The 16,771-nt window shown below is 48.6% G+C and overlaps 1 protein-coding gene across 1 annotated transcript in view; it reads left to right on the forward strand.

The window, feature by feature from the left end:
• The first annotated feature begins 2,423 nt into the window (after positions 1–2,423).
• The window catches only part of PRICKLE2 (prickle planar cell polarity protein 2), a 102,344-nt gene continuing 87,996 nt past the window's right edge, over positions 2,424–16,771 (forward strand). The window contains exons 1-2 of the mRNA XM_041466228.1: positions 2,424–2,533; positions 2,815–2,900. Coding sequence (XP_041322162.1) covers positions 2,492–2,533; positions 2,815–2,900 — 128 coding nt within the window. The 5' untranslated portion in view covers positions 2,424–2,491. The remainder of the gene's footprint in view (positions 2,534–2,814; positions 2,901–16,771) is intronic.

Here is a 16,771-nt window from a genome sequence, read left to right on the forward strand (position 1 = left end):
TGAGCCTGAAGGACACAAGCATGCAGGACAAGCTTCATGGACAGCTTGGGAGGAGACCAGCCAGCCTTGTTTTAAGTAGCAATTTAGGACTTGCATCTTCATCAGAAGACTGGAGCTGTGATTCAGTACAGCCACACCTCCAAGGAATTTATCCTCCAACTTTGACTTACATTTGCTGTTTTAAACTCATAGCAGATGTCCTCGCCAGCCCTGTTATTGAGGGCGCACAGCATCTCTTGCAACAGCAGAGCAATTAAAGAGGATTTGCAGGTCACCTTTAAAGCATTTCCCACAGCACGTTGAATCTTGTTATAAGTCCTGTATCCAATACTGCTTTTATTTCAGCAGTTTTAATTGAGTTTTAAATATTCTGAACCTTATGCAAGACATCCAAAGTGCTGGAGATTTTCAGGCCCTTTCTTGCATGGCACCCACTCCTTGAAATCCCATTGTCCTTCTGCAGAGCTAACAGTAACTCAGCACCCTGATCATGTATTAGACACTGGATACAGGCTGTCGGTTGAGATTTTAATATGAGGTCAAATCCCAGTCTGCAACCAGTTGCCCACTGTGTGATGAAATGTATACTTGGAGAGATTGCCCCTTCCCTTGACAGTTTATAATATATTCATGCACCACTGTGTGAGTTGGAAACTGGGAGAGAAACCAAGAAGGAAAATGATGAGGAAATTTAGCAGAAGGGAGCAATAGAGGGAAGCTTGGAGGGTTTTGGAAAGGTAAAAATAGCAACCACAGAAAAACAGAGCAGGGAGCATTCAATATTTTCTCAGTGCCATGAAGAAAGCCTATGGAAAAGGAAATTTTCCCCATGATAAAATTATCCATGGGGAGGCTTTTGGGTTTTTTTCCTTAGGTTTCCCCCTAAAACCTTAGGGGGTTTTTTTGGGTTTTGGTTTTTTTGGTTTTTTGTTTTGTTTTTTGGGGCTTTTTTTAAAGGAAGCACAGTATTTATGGCAGGAAAGAGTGAAAATCTCCCCAAATTTTTTTGTCTGAGACTCTTCAAAAGGCCACCTCAGCTACACAGCTCCCAGCCTCATTTCAGCCTCCCAGGGAAGAAGATACAAGAGAAGAATTGACAAAAATGAGAACTGATTAAATGAAAAAAAGAAATTATCAAAGGGTTACCATTTTAACCAGCTGTGAGGCAGCAAGGCAAGGGAACAAAGAGGCAGAGAAGGAGGGGAAGGAGCTGACAGGATCTGCAAACAACCACAACCCTGGGTGAAGCTGTGAAATGCTAATGGCAAAGCCGCTCCAGCCCCACTGGGGAAGATTTTCCAAGGAGCCCTGTGCTCTGTGAAGCGTTTGCTGCTCCTCCTCTCCCCACGGTTCATTTTGTTCTGCCTTGAGCCAGATGTGCTGTTTGATTGCAAACCCCAGGGGCACAGGGTGGGCATTGCTTTCAGTGCACTGTACGTATGACAAGAGTGGGCTGATGCATGGGCATCCCTATGGCTCCCAGCCCCATGGATCCCAGGATCACGGCTCCAAACCCCATGAATCTCAGCTTCCAGCCCCATGGATCCCGGGATCACAGCTCCCAGCCCCACAGATCCCAGAATCCCAGCTCCGAGCCCCATGAATTCCAGGCTCCCAGCCCCACAGATCCCAGGCTCACAGCCCTGATGGCCCCACAGATCCCAGGATCCCAGCTCCCAGGCTCACAGCCCCATGAATCCCAGGATCATGGCTCCCAGGCTCACAGCCCCATGGATCCCAGGATCACAGCTCCCAGCCCTATGGATCCCAGGCTCACAGCCCTGCTGGCCCCATAAATCCCAGGATCACAGCTTCCAGCCCTACGGATCTCAGGATCACAGCCCTGCTAGCCCACAAGCAGCTCCGGGAGCACCGTGAGCTCCGCAGCTCTAACAGGTGCTGTGTGTCCCACTCCAGCATCTCAGGCAGCAAATATATTTCCTGTGAGCAGGTTTTTCCTGCACCCTGCTCGCGTTTGTGGGCTAAATCTGTCCTCCTTGAGGAGGGGATCAGACGCCCGGCAGGAGCCCGGGATGATCGCTCCCTGCCTGGGCCAGTAAAATCCCCTGCACGGCGCAGGTAACCTCAGCGTGCGCCGTGAAGAGCCCCAGCTCTGCCTTGGGGAGCTCAGCTTCTTTATGGCCCCGCAGCCGAGGAGCCTAACGAGGACACGGCGCTGCCCACCGCAGAGCCGGCCGAGCGCGGTGCTCCTGAGGGCGGCGGAGCGCGGCCAGGGCCAGGAAAGGCTCGGGGAGCCCGGCCAGGGCCGGGAAGGGCTCGGGGAGCGCCGCTAACCCTGAGGGGAGCGATGGCAGCGGGGCGGGGGAGCCGGCGCCTGCCGGGGCGGTGCCTGCCGGCTGAGGGGCGGGTGAGGGGCGGGAGCGCGGCCGAGGGGCGGCCGCCGGGGGGGAGGGCCGGGCCCGGACGGGGCGGCCGCTGCTGCCGCGCACTCGGGCTGGGCTGCGCCGGGCTCCGCGCCGGGAGCGCTGCCATGTTCGGCCGCGGCTCCCGCAAGCGGCTCTCCAGCCGCTCGGTGAGTGCTGGGCCGTCCCCTCGCCCCTCGTCCCCCGCTCCGCTCCGCTCCCACCTGTGGCTCTGTCCCGCCGCCCGCTCCGGCTGCGCCCCGGCGCCCAGCGGGTCCCCGCCGCCCCCATGTGCCGCTTGCTTGGGGTGCGTCCCCGCTCCAGCCCTTGCCCTGCCCTCTCCCAGCCGTGCGGGTGCCTTTCCCCCGGGCGTGCCCCTTTCCTATCCCCCGGGTGCCTGTTCCCGTCGCCCTCGTCCCGCAGCCGGCGCTGACTCTGCTGTTCCTTGCAGCTGACGGCGTCGGGGGAGCCGGAGCGGGGCCAGCCCTGCAACACCTGCGGGGACCAGTGCCCCGGCTTCGCCCTGCACAAGTGGAGGTAAGGCCCGGCCAGACCCCCTCTTTTCCCCCGGCCCATCACCCCGTCCCCCCGCGCTGGGTCCCATCGCGGCTCTCCCTTCGCGGGGCTTTGCGGTGCCCTCCAGTTCCGTGCGCATCCGGGTGGCTGTTTTGGGAGGGCTTGTGTTAGCCCGAAGCGCGTTGCCCACCCACGGTGGGGGTTTTGGGGACACGGGTGGGACACCCCCACACCCAGGTATGCCCGTGGCCGCCGCCGGTGCGGGGCGCAGCAGGATCCAGATGCGGGACTGGGGTAACTGGTTTGGCAATCGCCGCCTCGCAGCTTCCCCGGTGCGCTCAGGAGCTCGTCCTGCTGCTCCGGGTCATGCCGGGGGCTGAAGCCGCCCTCCCCTGTCAGGGACAACCTGGGTGGGGAGGGAAAAATGGGGCTGAAGGGGTTCTTGCGGTCTGCACCAAACCGCTGCCTGAAACTCCGGCAAAAATAGTATTTTTGGTTATTTGTGATGTGTCTCTTTACAAACCTGACAGTGCCGGTGCCTGCTAAGCACAGCAAGCCCTGGCCTTGTCCTGGGTCAGCCCCTTCTCCCCTCCCCATGTTCTGCTGCCTCGAAATGAGTTCCTGCTGATGGGCGATCTGGGACTTGGTGATGTTAAATCTGGGCTATGGGCCCTGGGAGCTCTACACAGTCTTAGTAGGCCAGGGAGCCCTTGGCGACCTTTTAACCTTATTTTTCAGGGTATACCCTTTTCTCCAGCATCTGCTGTGCTTGGCGTTCCTCCCAGCCTCTGCCCTACTTCTCAGAGCTGTGTCTCACCAGATTAAAGCTTGGATTCAGAGCAAGGATGGGAATTGGTATATTCCTGTTGAGTTGTATCTTAATGTTTAGCCTTGCAAATCATTTGTTCCCTTCGGTGTTTGCCCCAGGGTGTGGTGGGACGGGTTCCATAGGCTGAGGTCTGCCCTGAGGGATGCACAGCAGCAGGTGGGGCTCGCCGTGGTCCTCTGGCTGTCCCGGATTTCCTCATGTCCCTGCAGAGCCGCTTTGTAATACTTAAAAGTGCCAAGGAGAACTTTCAAATGCAGGATAAGAAGAAGAGCCATGGTCACCAACAGTATTTCTCCCCTGCCCCAAGGACTTGAGAGGTGCTGTGCTTCATGTTTCGTTATGTCAGAGAGTACAACTGTACAGTAGCTTTTGAATAATTAAGTGAATTTTGATAGGATCCCACCAGAGGCCAAATGGCCCAGCAGAAGGGGCACACAGCTGCCTGGGGAATGTCAGATGAGGGGGATGTTGCAGCTCTTTTCAGATTGTGCCCTCTGCATTGGCACACTGTTCCTCTAGACCAGATCCTGCCAAATCCCATGTGCAGGAGCCTCCAGCCTGCCACGACTACCCATAACCATCTCCTTTGCTGAGGACCCCCAGCCATGGGAGAGGATTTTTGCTGAAACTGTGGATTTTTCCAGCAGCTTTCTCTCAGGAAAGAAGTGGTTATATCCCCCAGGGCAGGAGAAGGATGAGGACCCTTTGGGTATGGGTGGGGTCTGCCCCCAGAGGCATTGGAGCCTTTGTGCTCCAGGGTTTGCATCCCACTGAGCAGGTTAGACCTTACACCAAGTTTCCTTACACCAGGACTCCATTAGCTGAGAGCCCTCCTGCAGACATTCCCATTTAATTGCCTTGATGTAAGAATAATTATGCAATTAAACCAAATAAAGTAGTCTATTTGCCAGAACACAATAGAGAGGAAATTGGTTCATTTTTCACTAGCCAGTGGTCTATTAAATGCCAGGAATAGGTAAGCAGACAAATTATTCCCAGTAGTTTGTAGGTTGAAATGCTGAGGAGCCTGTGCCCTCTGTGCAGGAGATGTTGCAGTCACTCATTGGTGGGGCTGCTCACCAGAATGAGAAGGAAAATGAAAAAAAACAAGGGTTTGCAAGGAGGTCCTCACATTAGGAGTATAAATCCAGATCAATTGACCAGTAGAGATTTGTAAGGCTTTTTATAATCCTTTGACAACAGAGTTTTGCTGATAAATGTAAATGGCGTGTTTTTGCTTCAAAGATGCAGAGTGGTGATAACGCTTTAGGGAGACAGAATTTATAAACTTGCAGACACTGAAGCCATTGCTGAGACAGGCATTGTCTATACCCAATTATGCTGGACTGTGTATTTTCAACTTTCTGTGATTTTAGGTGTGTTCTGTGCAGGCACTCCCTCAAGCAAGCAGATTGCTTTGTTAGAGGATGAAGATTCCTGTGTTCCTGTGTTGCCTTAACAGCCACTTTTCTCAGAGATGGCTCTGAGCATTCACTGAATTTATCATTCCTGGAAGCACAGGCATGCTTCCTGAGACAGGGAAGCCTCTTGAAAATAAATTATATTCTGCAGAACTGTTTTCAGAATAAGCCTGGTCTCTCTCCTGCAGGTGATGTGCAAAATGAAGATGAAAGGGGATTGTTAAATAATTAAATAACGTCCCTGGTTTTTAAAGTTGGTTTTTCAATCTTCATAATTATAATCCCACATTCAAGGTAGTGGGTGAACTATCCTATAGCAGTGTCAGTATATTTAATGCTAATGTGGTGGAAGTTAGGAATTGAAAACACCTCAGTTAAACTAGAGCACAACTACAGCCTACATCTTACTCCCTCAAAGCTCTCTTCTGTATGCCGCAGATCTCTGCCTCTCACTGTAAGGCAGAAATTCAATTTTTAGTTTTAAATCATTTAGCCCCCAAAGAGGAAAAAGTAAGTGGTTTTTCTGAGAAGGTTTGGGGGCAAAGTCCATGAAGACACAGCTATCAAACTATAACCAGTAAAACCCTGAATTTCTCATGGGCTGAGCAGAAAAACGACTCCTTCCTCTCATCTCATCACTTTCTGCTGTGGTGGGTTGTCAGCAAAGTGCCAAAGGACTTAGTTCATCTGTGAGGGCTGCAGTCTAGAAAATGGAAATGGCATGTAGGTAACCAAATCCTCATTAATAAAGGTGGCTTTGTGTGGAAAAAGGGAAATCAAATTCAATAAAAATTGAACTCCTTAGGAGCCCGGTTGCTGTTTTCTAATCAGATCTGCATTACATTAAACTGTATGCCATTCAGCTTGTTAACAAGCTTTGGCATTAAATAAAGCTGTCACTGGAGTTTGGTGAATGAATAGCCATTAGCAGTGTCTTTTGCATAATGTCTTGCAGAGAAAAGCCTTCCAGGGAGGTGGTCCAGGAGCAGGGAAGGGAATTTATAACCTAGTCCCGGTGCAATTAGTGTGAATATGCAAACCTTAAAGGTGACAAATGGTTCGCTTTTGCTGCTGTTAAGCTTACTGTGATGAACTAATTTCAGATTTACTCTGGGTGAAGTAAAATTACAGCCTTAGTGGCTCAGTAAAAATAGCGGATCCTTCGTGTTGGGAGATTGGCGTGTGTTTAGCCCACGGAACCATGGTTTGTTTGCTCCTAGAGAAAGCCAAAATACTCTTGCAGTTCAGCAGACCTTGCTGTTCCCTGCTCCCTTCTCCAAACCCACCAACTAAAAAGATAGAAGCAGGACACCCAGTTATCAGGATGGTGTTTGAGCTTTGGTGTGAGGAAGGGGGGATGTGCCACCTGGTTTGCAAAGCCTGCAGAGGCAGTGGCATACGGCTGGTTTCTGAGGGAAGGAATTTGGATGCTGTGACAGAGAAGACAATTTTAAAAATAGAGTCTGAAAACCTTTGGAGAAGTCTTTGTTGCCATAGTTATTCTTCTGGTTTGCAGAAGCATTTGAAAAGCAGTAATAAACATGACATGAAGACAAAGACTGGTTTGCCAGGGTTTTAGTTTCAGTGTGAGATTATGTCTTATATCTTTTCTTGGAGCATCTTTTTCCTTGCATACATCACACAATCTTCGTCCCTTGGAATCACATTTTGCCAGGGAAGAGATCTGTTTCTCTTCATGCATTGCTGTCACACGTTGCGCTCTTAATATCAGTGGTGTGTGTTTGCACAGCACACAGTGCCTGGCCCTTGCCTTTCAGGGCAAATTTATGTGACCTGATGTAGTATTCAGTAATGTTCCATATTAACAAATTTTGCTGCATACAGCTGTTTTGAGCATTTGTTTATTTATTTCCATAACTCAGCATCTTGCTATAATCTACTGCAGTCAGTCCTGCTGAAGTCTGATCTCATCTGGCCTTGTTGGATCAGGGAGTGTCTGCAAAGACAAACTTCTCATCTTCTCAGGAGAGAGCTGCCTGGAGATCCCAGGTGATCAGCCCGAAGGGTTGTGATTGACCACTGGATCACACAAACCTATGGACAAGGAAAAGAGATGTGTGTCACGAGACAGTGACCCAAAATGAGTGGTAGACCAGAAGCCCTGTGATGTTTGATGTTGTTGGGTGATGGTGCACAAGTCGCTTTGTAACTCCCCTCTCTGCCTTGTTGACTGTAGGCAGGGAGTTGCTCGTGGCAGTGGATGTTTGTTTTGTTTTGTTGGTGTGTTTGTTCAGTGCCCAGTGCTCTGGGGATTGCTGTGCATGAGCAGTGAGAAATTCTGTGTGTTAGAAATGAGTGAGAAATTCTGTGTGTTTGCAGCCTTTGTCTGCATTCGTAGGGATCTGATCCTGCCCATGGGAGGTACACCCCAGCAGGCTCCTGTATACATCCCTGGGTGCCTTTGAGTCTCCAGTTTGCTGCCTAGTTCCTCATCCAGAGAGCAGAAACAATAATATTTGTAACACAGCACATGAACGAATAACACCGAATTTGAAGCATTTGTTTCTACTTCCAAAAAAAAAAAAAAAAAAGTACAGATTATTGCTTCCATATGTTTTCAGCATTTCTCATAGGTTATGTCTCTTGCACACACACACTCCCAGCTTTTCCCTGGCATGAATAACAGGCTTTGTGCCTCTCTTCTTTAGGATTCACATATTCCACACTTCCTTGCATGTTTATTGGAAAGGATTTGGAGATGTGAGAATAGCAATGCCTTATCTTGAATAGTCTGATGTTCCTATCACTGCCATGGCGAATTGTGCTAGCTTGGAAGGTTTTAGAAAATTTATCATTTTGCAGTTAGGAACCTGCTGAAATGGACAAAATTCAGCCAGTGCAAGTCTAGCCCAGTGCAGATCCATCACAGCACTCCTGAGCTGACCCCAAGGGACTGCAGAGGGCTAAGGGCTGCAGTCCCTGGGGGGCCTGTGCCTGTCCCTAGGGGTGGACAGGAGTCACCTGCTTCCCAAAATCACCCTGGCAGAGGGGATACAAAAAAAAAAAAATCAACGGCTGGTTTTGTTTGGTGATTTTAAAGCCTTTCACAAAGCAGTTGGTATCATTAGCTTGTTTTTAATTTATTTTTTGTGTGCTTATTTGGTCACAGGTTCAGAAAGGAAAAGCCACTCCCTGCCAGGTTCTTCAGTGGCAGTCAGTGCCCTTCAGCCCCTGTGCCAGGGGTGGTTTGGTGTGGGTGGCTGTGTGCACTGGAGCTCAGCTCAGGGGGATGCTGCACTGTGCACTTGGCTTGGCATCAATGACTACAGCTGTCCTATTTTCTTACACCTGCGAGATTAAACACTTGTGTAAGTGTTTAGAAAATCAGGTCTTCTTTTTTGGGGGGGCTTTTCACCCCCATGGTAGTAGGGAGAGCAGGGGTAATGAGTGATGGCTCGTGCTGCTCCCACTGTTTCAACAGCAGCTCTACCAGGGGGCAGCTGGGCCATTGGGATGGAGGTTTGGGTGGATTGTGGTGTAGGTATCAGCTTTGCCCTGCCCTGGGACATTTCTTTTCCTAAATGTTGAGTGCACAGTTACACTTAAGGAACTCCCAACAATTTTTTCTTACTTGTGGGTTCCATTTCTTTGTGCCCTGCTGCTGAAACAGCACTTGAAACAGCACTTAAGACAGCCAAGACTGATAAGGTATCCTGTTTGTGTTGGCTGGGAGACGCAGTATCCACATTACCAGAGCATTACAGTGTCAGAGGCAGTGTTGTCCCTGGCAAAATGCCTAAAATAAATTCTTTAATTTTTTGTATGCGACGTACAAAAGAGCAGGTGAGGTATGTATTTGTTTCCGGGCAAGCCCAGGGAGTCTGTTTGAAGTCCTTTACAAGCCACTCAGGATTGTATTGCAAGAACTCAAAAGGAGTTTGGACACTTGTTGATTGAATTTCAGCTGAGCACAGAGCCCTGCTCTGCAGCTGCTCTAACTGGAGCTGCTCTGCCTGGCTCCATTGCCACTGAGCTGCTGGCAAAAGCCAGAAAAGCAGAATTTCTCCTAGGGAACAGGCAGTGTGGGTAGATTTTCTGTCTGTTTTGAAGTGGCCTTGTGCAATTCTATTTTTATGAATGGTGTGAAAAAACACTTATAAGCTGTTGAGGGATTTGGGCTGATTTTTATTCTGTATCTGGTGTGATTGTGAATTACACTGATGATGGATAGCTGTCTGCAGAGCTGACACACTGAATTCTGAGTTTGTGTGATATTTTACTTCTAAACAAATAATTTTAAAATTTGATCGGGTTTTTTTGCACTAATTTTTTATTCTTTTGGAAAACGACTACAACTGCTTCTTGGTCTGCAAAGAGTAGAAGTTGACCTGCCTGGTATGAGCCAGTGGGGTTTGCCATCCCAAAGGCAGAATTTGGCTGGTGAGTACTTTGCTGGTGTCTCAGCCACGGGATTGTGCTGCCGGACACTGGCAAAGCACAGTTCCCTCATGGAGCCTTTTGGGATGGGTTTGCCCAGGAGAGATCCACAAAAGCTGGAAGCGGGATGGATTGGCTTGCGCTTGCATCTCCTAGAAGCAGACAGCTGTTGGTGGTGGAGGCTGTGGTCATGGATTTGGGAGCTGTGAAGGCTGTGATTTAGTGGGACTTGGTGAATGATTTAACACCACAGTGCTGCTGGATGTGTAAGGTCCTGAGCTCCCTGTGCATCCACCCTAGCCCAGGTAAATGGGCTTAAAATCGCTTGTTGGAGCCTCTGCTGAGCTGGTGAGAGGGAGGAGGTGGGGGATGAAGAGTTGCACTGGTGCTGTGACATGCAGAGCTGAGCTGTCATCCCCGCTGTCGCCATCCTTATCCCTTCCCGAGCCGTCCTGCCGGCGCTGCTGCCCGCTCGCTGCCCCGGCGATGCGTCCCGCTGGAGCCCGGCGCTGCTGTGCTGCGTGTGGGCTGTCTTGGGCCGGCAGGAAAACTCCTACTGCTTCATTAGAGGGTTTGCAACAGGCCTTTGTCACCAGCTTGGTGTGGCGTGAAAGAAAAAGCTGCCAGGCACCTCTTTGGTGGGATAAAGGCTGGAACCCGGGATCCCCGCTGGAGGGGCCGGGCTCAGCTATTTGGCTGACGCCCACTGAGCGCTGCCCTCCTCTTTGTTGCTCTCGGCTGTGGAGAGTCTGTTCAGGGTGTTCAAGAGTTTTTCTTTGGTTTGTTCTTTCTGTTTGCCTTTAAGAAGTCAATCTGCAGTCTTTTAGACTTTTTCAAAGACATTCTCCCCCCCTCATCCCCCCCGCCCAGTAATCCATCCTTATTACACCAGTGAGTCACTCTTCAAATAATGAATTGCGTTTTCATTGTCTGGCTCGTAAGTCTATCACCGAGTTTAAGGATGGCCGATAGTATCAGCTGAGACCGTTGGCAGCTGGCTTTGCAATTTGTGGTGCTCATTTGGCTATTTGCTTTTTTCTCCAATGAATAATCTCCCAGCCGTGGTGGTGGAAAGCCGGACCCTTCCTGTGCTTGTAGCATCTCTGCGGTCACTATCTAATGTTGAAGGAATTTGTAACATTAGCAGAATTGTCTGATGTGAGGAAAACTAATTTCAGGGTAAACCTCATGAGCGTGGCTGTAAAGAACATTTTTCTCATACTTGCAGACCCCAGACATGTATCAGTGCAGTCCCAATGGCCAGAACCTTTCTCAGTTCCCCAGTTCTTGGGTCAGGAGGTGTACAGAAAACTCAGGGTGCTCCTCTCTGCTGCTGGAGAGGTTGTTTCTTCCCACGTGTGGCTCTGCTCTTCACAGGACCCTGATACCAGGGCTTATCACTTGGAGAGCTCAGTGTGACAATTACTATTCTCACTGTGGAGCGAGACACTTTGTACTCAGCCATTGCAGCAAATATTTCATCCCCTATCCATTGCCTTGTGTGGATGCTGCTGCTGTGGTGATAAAAAACATAATGGCTGCTCTTGCTGATAAGGGGAGTGTGTAAGTGTAATTATTGAAATCCCTATGCAGAGCTCTGTGGATGGATGGAGAGTCCCTCTCCCTCTGAGGGGTTTCTGTTGCTCTGGAGCCTGCAGCTCCTGGCAGCTGAAGTGGGAGCTGCTCGGACACAGCTGTGAGCAATTAGTAAAGGATGTCTTTTCCCCTCCCTCCACTTTCTTTCCTCCTCTTCTCCTTGAAACCAAGTCACAGGCTTCAGGGAGTCCAGAGGAGAGCTCAAGCAGTTGAGGTTTGAGATGCTCCTGGACCAGCTTGGAGGTGGCCGCTGCTCAGTGTGTTGACATTCCAGCAGCAAGGTGAAGGTCTAAGGATGCAACCCAACCTTGCAGGAAGCATACTGCAGCCAAGAGCCAGAGATTATTTAGATCAAGCCAACAAAAAAACATATTTCCATGGCAGCAGTAACCATAGGAAACCTCCTCAGCATGTCTTGGGTGGTTCCCGTTTCCCTGCCTTCATCTGTTTGCTTTGCAAGCGGAGCAGTGGTTGCAAGTGGCCCTGGTGTCACCAGGAGTGGCCCATGAGCCCTGCTGTCCCCAGGGGCTTGGCAGCCACACCAGGGGTTGTGTCACTGCTCCTCGATTTCTCTTTTGCTCTAGTTGGTAAAAAAATGCTTTGGGAGGCTTCTTTAGATGCCATGAAGTCTCAAAGCCACCTCTTTACCTGGTGTCAGCTCACAAATGTGCATTTGATCCTTAAATACTCAAGGCATAAAAGCGAATTGTCTCCCAGGGTCCAATTCTTCGTCTTTTCTATAGCGTCTTAGAAAGATACTTTTATATTCCCTCTGGCTCAGCTAGTGATGCTTGGCCTTCAACCAAGACAGGGAATCTAGGACAAGAATCCCTGAATGCTCTTAGAAGAGCAAGATGAGAAGTTATAAAAAACCACAGCATTTTGTTGGCGGAAAAAAAAAGCTGGTAAAAGATTGTGTTTAAAAAAATAATCTGGAATATTTTTGATCAGCTTCATGCGGACACATTTACAGGAGGGCGTAAGAGGAGGCTTGTTTTCCTGGGTAGTGCCTCCTCTTGGAAATCCAAGCTGTGAAGTGAATACAAATGCTGGAAATTGAGAGGTTTTGCAGTGAGTCACTGGAAGGGATGAGGAACCAGTTGTTCTGGTGTGATTGTGCTGATGACAACCAGCTCTTTGATCTGCCAGGGACAGAGTGGCTGTGTGGAAGCACCCTGGGGGCTTTGGCATCTCAAGCCAGCACCCAAGGGTGCTTGGACCGCCCTGTCCCCCTCCCACCTTCAAAGGGCAGTGTGGAGGTGTCCTCACGGAGCTCTGCAGAGCAGATGGGCCCTGCTTGCAGTGCCAAGGTATTGCACAGAGACAGGTTAAAAAAAGATGTCTCCTTCTGTGGGAGCGTGACACAGAGAGGGAGAAAATATGTCCTGGTGCCAGTAACTGGGATTTTGATGCTCGTGTAGCAGACAGTGCTGCTCTGACCTCTCCAGGCTGTTGGGTGCTTGTCATGGCAGGGTTTGCTCTGTGAAGAAAGAGCTCCTTTGGCTGCTCTTTGACCCGTCTGCCTTGGGTGGAGGTGGAACCCTGTGCAGAGATGCTGCTGGGCTCCGTGTCCCCTGTCTTGCCCTGACTCTTAGCAGATGATTTAATCCCGATTTTTCCAAAACCCCAACTCTATCAAAGTCAGACTTTTGCTTGAAATTACACATTTTAAGAAGTAGCAGCAGGATAGGGACAAGGCTGATTCCCTTTCTGTTCTTACCTGTCAAAACAGTGGGAGCACTCATCACATTGCTGTGGCTGGGCCCTATTACCTGCATTTGGTGCCATAAAGGCCACATGTCTAAAGTGCAGCCCCTTTAAATGTCAGATGTGAGAAGAACTGGGATGTGAGAAGACAATAAAAGTTAATATTCTGAAATCAGGTTTGTGCAGCATAGCTTGGATTTTTAATATCAAGTGCATAATTTATTACAAGGTGTAGCAGTTTGAAATACATATATTTGAATATGTTTTAATATTATCTTTCCTTCCAGTAGCAGGAACAATGCTGCTTTACAATAGAAAAATGATTTCACATTGCCACGTGACAGTTTCAGCCTTGTACCTCTAATAGATGTGTGATTTGCTGAAGTGTGAAGGCTATCTGATAAATGCCTGAATAATAAGGCTATATTGTTTGTTCTGATCTCCCTTTGTCATTCTCAAGTGTATAAATAAAACATTTTCACATTGGACCCTGTGCAGTTCCAGCCCAGACTTATTTACTTTCTGCTGAGGTAACTTGGAAGAGACATTAATCTTTTAGTCTGACAGGAGAAATCAGGTGGCACCATTATTGCGTGTTGCGCTCAAAATGATCAAATGCAATGTTAATAAATATTTTCCTAAGAAAAGTTGTAAGTATTTAAAGAATATTTTTAAACAAAGAAGCATTTGCCTCATATACAGCAGAGGGCACTCGGCATCGCTGCTGCACTACTCAGCTGCTGCTCCAGCTGCCCGAAGGGGAAAAAAATCCCTGTGCTTAAATTATAGTTTGCAGAAATGAAATACTCTGTGTATGTTTGCTTATACAGGGGTGTGAGTGTGTATATAAAAAGACACAGGGTGGCGTATATATAAAAATAATCCCAGCACATAATGTAAAACTTAAATATTCGTAGTGGTTGCTGAAGTTAGGTGAAGCACATGTTGTGTTGATTAATGCTCTGCCTGCTGTTATGCTGAGCTTCAGAGGGACTGAAGTGTGCTGAGAGGAGAAAATGAAGAGGCCCTGGCTAGTGAAGGGTTGCAATCTTCATCTTCTTGAAGGCACAGAGTCTGGTGATAGCCTGGGATGCTGGGAACTGCCCGAGCAAAGGAAAGATCTTGAAAGATGGATTATATTGGAGGGGGAAGAATTAAGAGTCCTTCTGTCTATAAAAGCAGCAGATCTGGGGCTGGGGGGTTCTGTGCTGGGGTTTGCAGTGCTGAGGTCTCGTTCCCAGCAGCACCAAAGCTTGTGGAGTTGCGAGGCTCTTGTGAAAGTCCCCGATATTGTTCTTCTCCTTACTGTAGAAGTTGTCTGTGTAAGGAGATCTAAAATACTGAGGTTTGTGCCTGGAGCAGGAAGCAGCCCTAGCCCCAAGGATGCTGTGGAAGGGCTGGATGCTGGCTGGAGTGCTGTTAGTTGGAAAATGAAGCACTTGCTTGCCAGGGGAGGGACCTCATCCTGGAGGTGCAGAGGTGTGTGCTTCATGGTCTAAAGATGATCACAGAGATTGGTGCCATCTCATCTTCTGTAATAAGATTTTTTTTTTTTCCCAACAAAAATGGGCTTTTTTCATTTTTTTCCCTTAAGGTAATTGCTCAGATACTGCCAAGGTACTGCCAGGGTATGTTTCTAGTTTAACTCTTAGTGCACCGTGTGTTTTTCTCCTAAGAATAAAGAACTTTAAAGCCAAGTCCTTGGTCAGCTTTTGGCTGCATTGTAATGCTGTTGAAGTATTCTGGGCAGTTGGATTTTGTGCCATGCTTTGGGTGACATGTTTCATGGTAAAATCATACAATGCCATGCTGAATTTTCAGATTTTAGTAATTAATTCAAGAGGAATTCAGATTTCCTCCTGTCTCCCCCAGTGAGCTGCTTGCGTTTGGCTTAATCTAAATCTCCCAAAGCAGGGCTCCTTGCAAGAGTCTGGAAGTGTCAACGCTGTTGTATAAAATATGGGCCTGAGAAGAGAGGGCATGTGGTTCAAGATAACCAGTTTATGCAAAATACACAGCTGGGTGGATTTTGCTATAGAGAATCTGTGGAGTATAATGATCAGAGAAATATGGAAATGCCGGAGGGGCTTTATAATAATGGGTGCTAATTATGATGAAATGGATTTGGGTGGTAGGGAGTAATCCAAGATTACAATAGTAAGGGTTTTTTAAAGTAGCTCCTGCTATTTGGGAGGACAGCAGAGCTCCTTGTTACATGGCTTACAACAACCTTTCTGTGGGATTGTCACAAGCAGCGTTCGCCCTTGGCTGGTTATTTCACAAGGGCTTGGTACAGCTCAGACATGACATATGTGAGTAATTTCAAGGATACAAGCTGGCCCACGTGCTGCAAAGCACCTTCTCACTAGGATAAAGATGCTCTTGTATCATTGTGCCTGGATAATTACTTTCCTGGAGGTGTCGCTGGAGCTGGGCTCTGGGAATGGGTGTTTTATCCCATTGTGGTGGTTCCTGGATTGGTTCCTGGTGATTTTGGGGCTGTGAGAGCAGTGTGGTGCTGCCACCACCAGTTAGATGCTCCTGCCTCTGGTGGTGGGCTGGGAAGTACTGGGAGAACACTGTACTTGGGAACGAGCTGTTGCAGCTCTGCGACTGAGACCAAAAGCAGGTTGTAACATGCCTCTGATGGTGGGCTGGGAAGTACTGGGAGAACACTGTTGGGAACGAGCTGTTGCAGCTCTGGGACTGAGACCAAAAGCAGGTTGTAACACCACAGCCTGGAGCACAGGATCCTGGTTCTGCCCTTCTGGCTGCAGGTTTTTGGGCAGGAGCACACATGTAGAGCCAGGCACGTATCTACTCGTGCTGCTTGGCTTTTCCTTTCTTGTAAGGATTTGCTGGTCTTTTTTCAGTGCACTGGACTTAGCACACAGAGTGCCTCTGGTACCTGTCTCCTTGGGAAACAGTGGTTGTGAAATGTTTTGTTGTTGTTAACAGGGATGTGGCAATGCAGAGCTTGAAAAGCTGCACTCATGAATTGTCCAGCCTTGTGCTGGAGACTGGCAAGCTTTATGACTCACCTTAGCCAGTGTCAATAGAAATGAAACTATTTAAATACACAATTAAAATATGTTGTTATGTTAGCATGTGGACCTCCATGCAAGCTTGCTTTCTAACTAGATCAATTAAAGGACCCCCATGGAAGAGATGTAGAAGGCTGGTTAAAAAAAAAATCCTAGTCTTAACTGCTTGTTTGCTGCCAAGTAGATTTTGGTCTGAAGTGAAAGGCATAAAGGCACCTGGGTTTGGGGGATTTATCTCCACTTTGGGACTCCAAAATCTTGTAGGCAGTTAGAATAAATGTATTGTTTGCTGCCAAGTAGATTTTGGTCTGAAGTGAAAGGCATAAAGGCCTTTTGGGGGGTTTGGGGGATTTATCTCCACCTTGGGACTCCAAAATCTCGTAGGCAGTGAGAATAAATGTGTTAAAAAGATGCTGCATGCTTAGTTTCAGGGGATGAAATCCAGCTGCCCTGTGTGCTGGCACACAGTGCCCGAGCCCTGGTAGCAGAGAGGGTTGTTAGCCATGGCTAGCACATCATTGTGGTTCAGCTCCACCATCTCCCTTGGCTTTTCCAGATGATCCAGGAGCTTGAGTAGTTCATAAAAGGAGTGAGTAGCCAAATGGACCAATAAAAGGAGTTTGTGGAAAGGCCCAATATATTTTATGAAGAAAGAAATGGATCCTCTAATGCGAGGGTTGTGTCTTGTAAAATTTTGCAGGGCTGCAAGTGCTGTTAAACACTGGCTCCCTGCTCCAGCCGCTCCTTGGAGCGCACGCAGCAACTGCTGAGACTTTCCTTTGACCTGAACTCTTCCAAGTTTGGAGTGAAATCCTGACCTCAGGGAAGTCATGTCATGAATTTCCCAGGGACCAAGAAAGTGGTCATCAGTGCGAGGCCTGTGATGACAGTCCTCGA

Source organism: Pyrgilauda ruficollis, unplaced genomic scaffold (genome assembly GCF_017590135.1).
Source record: "Pyrgilauda ruficollis isolate IOZ18807 unplaced genomic scaffold, ASM1759013v1 scaffold10, whole genome shotgun sequence".
Taxonomy (NCBI): Eukaryota; Metazoa; Chordata; class Aves; order Passeriformes; family Passeridae; genus Pyrgilauda; species Pyrgilauda ruficollis.